Here is a 1,297-nt window from a genome sequence, read left to right as displayed (position 1 = left end):
GCCAAAACCTTAGCATATACCCTTGACCAGAATCTAACCTGTGACCTTCCAGAGTCCACAGTCCAATCCTGTATTCACTGAGACAAACAAGCTAGGACTCATTGGTTAATTATTCTGTGTGCCCTGACCAGGAATCAAACTGTGAGCTCTGGGTTCATAGGTCGTCTCTCAACCACTGAGAAAAACTAGCTTGGCTCAAAATGCTTTTATTGATCTGAGAGAGAGGGAGAGAGACAGAGAGACAAAGAGACACAGAGTGAGAGAAAGAAATGAGGACAAGAAGAAGAAGATGAAGAAGAAGGAGAAGAAGAAGAAGAAGAAGAAGAAGAAGAAGAAGAAGAAGAAGAAGAAGAAGAAGAAGAAGGAGAAGAAGAAGAAGAAAAAGAAAAAGGGGGACCGAGAGAAAGAGAGAGAGAGAGAGAGAGAGAGAGAGAGAGAGAGAGAGAGACAGAGAGACAGAGAGAGACAGAGAGAGAGAGAGAGACATCAATTTGCCCTCGCACCCAGGGGGTGGCAGATAGAACAACAGAGCTTAGTAAAAATGTGAACAGAACTATACACATCCCACCTGCAGGCCAGTAGGACTGGGGCTCAGGTTGAGAAGAGCCAGGGACCCCATCATGTGTCCTACGAGTCGTCCATCAGCTCAAGGATCAATTCCTCCGTGTCATCCTCCTTGACGTGGTGCACGATGCGCCAGAACCGGTCCATGGAGTCCCGGTACTGGTTGCCAAGGTGGAGCGTCCACATCCAAGGCATGCTGCTCGAGGTCTGCGGGTTGGCGGTGAGTGCGATATACAAACTGGGGATGTCGTCCTGCCACAACCGTACTTGCAGGACACCTCCTGAGTCCATGACGAGATGCAGCCATGTGCGCTGGTGCTCGTCCTCATACACCGATTGCCCACGGATACTCAGGTACATGGGGTGCGAGGTGAGGTGCACCACCGACGGGAGCTTGGCCATGACCCCTCCGTGGTCCAAGGAGCAACAGCCACACCTTCTCAGGGCCTGCCACTACTTCTGTCCTAGTATCTAAAGACAGGGGATGGGGTCTCTAAATGCATTTTACCTCGGCTTTTATCTTTATCATTTTTACCGTTGTGTTTGTGGTAGCCTTTGGTTCAAATTTATAAATCTCAACTTTTCTTTCTTTTTCAGCTTTAGATCTTTCTTCTAGAACAAAGTGTACTGAATGTACTGAATGTAAAACATGATTCTATGAAGGTAACTTGGTCCTATGGAATTTTAAAACATTTTTTAAATGACAGTTGACATAGAACGTTAGGTTCATTTC

The 1,297-nt window shown here is 47.0% G+C and overlaps 1 protein-coding gene across 1 annotated transcript; it reads right to left on the bottom strand.

Annotated features, from left to right (window-relative positions):
* Positions 1 to 627: 627 nt before the first annotated feature.
* LOC308511064 (protein p13 MTCP-1-like) lies at positions 628 to 966 on the bottom strand (the record flags this gene model as incomplete). The annotated part of the gene is made up of 1 exon (XM_081081075.1): positions 628 to 966. The coding sequence occupies one exon, from the start codon at positions 964 to 966 to the stop codon at positions 628 to 630; it is 339 nt and encodes a 112-aa protein (XP_080937201.1).
* Positions 967 to 1,297: the final 331 nt, after the last annotated feature.

Source organism: Myotis nattereri (genome assembly GCF_964212035.1).
Source record: "Myotis nattereri genome assembly, chromosome: X".
NCBI lineage: Eukaryota > Metazoa > Chordata > Mammalia > Chiroptera > Vespertilionidae > Myotis > Myotis nattereri.
Note: the sequence above shows the minus strand (reverse complement) of the source record. Positions and strands in the feature narration are given on the sequence as shown.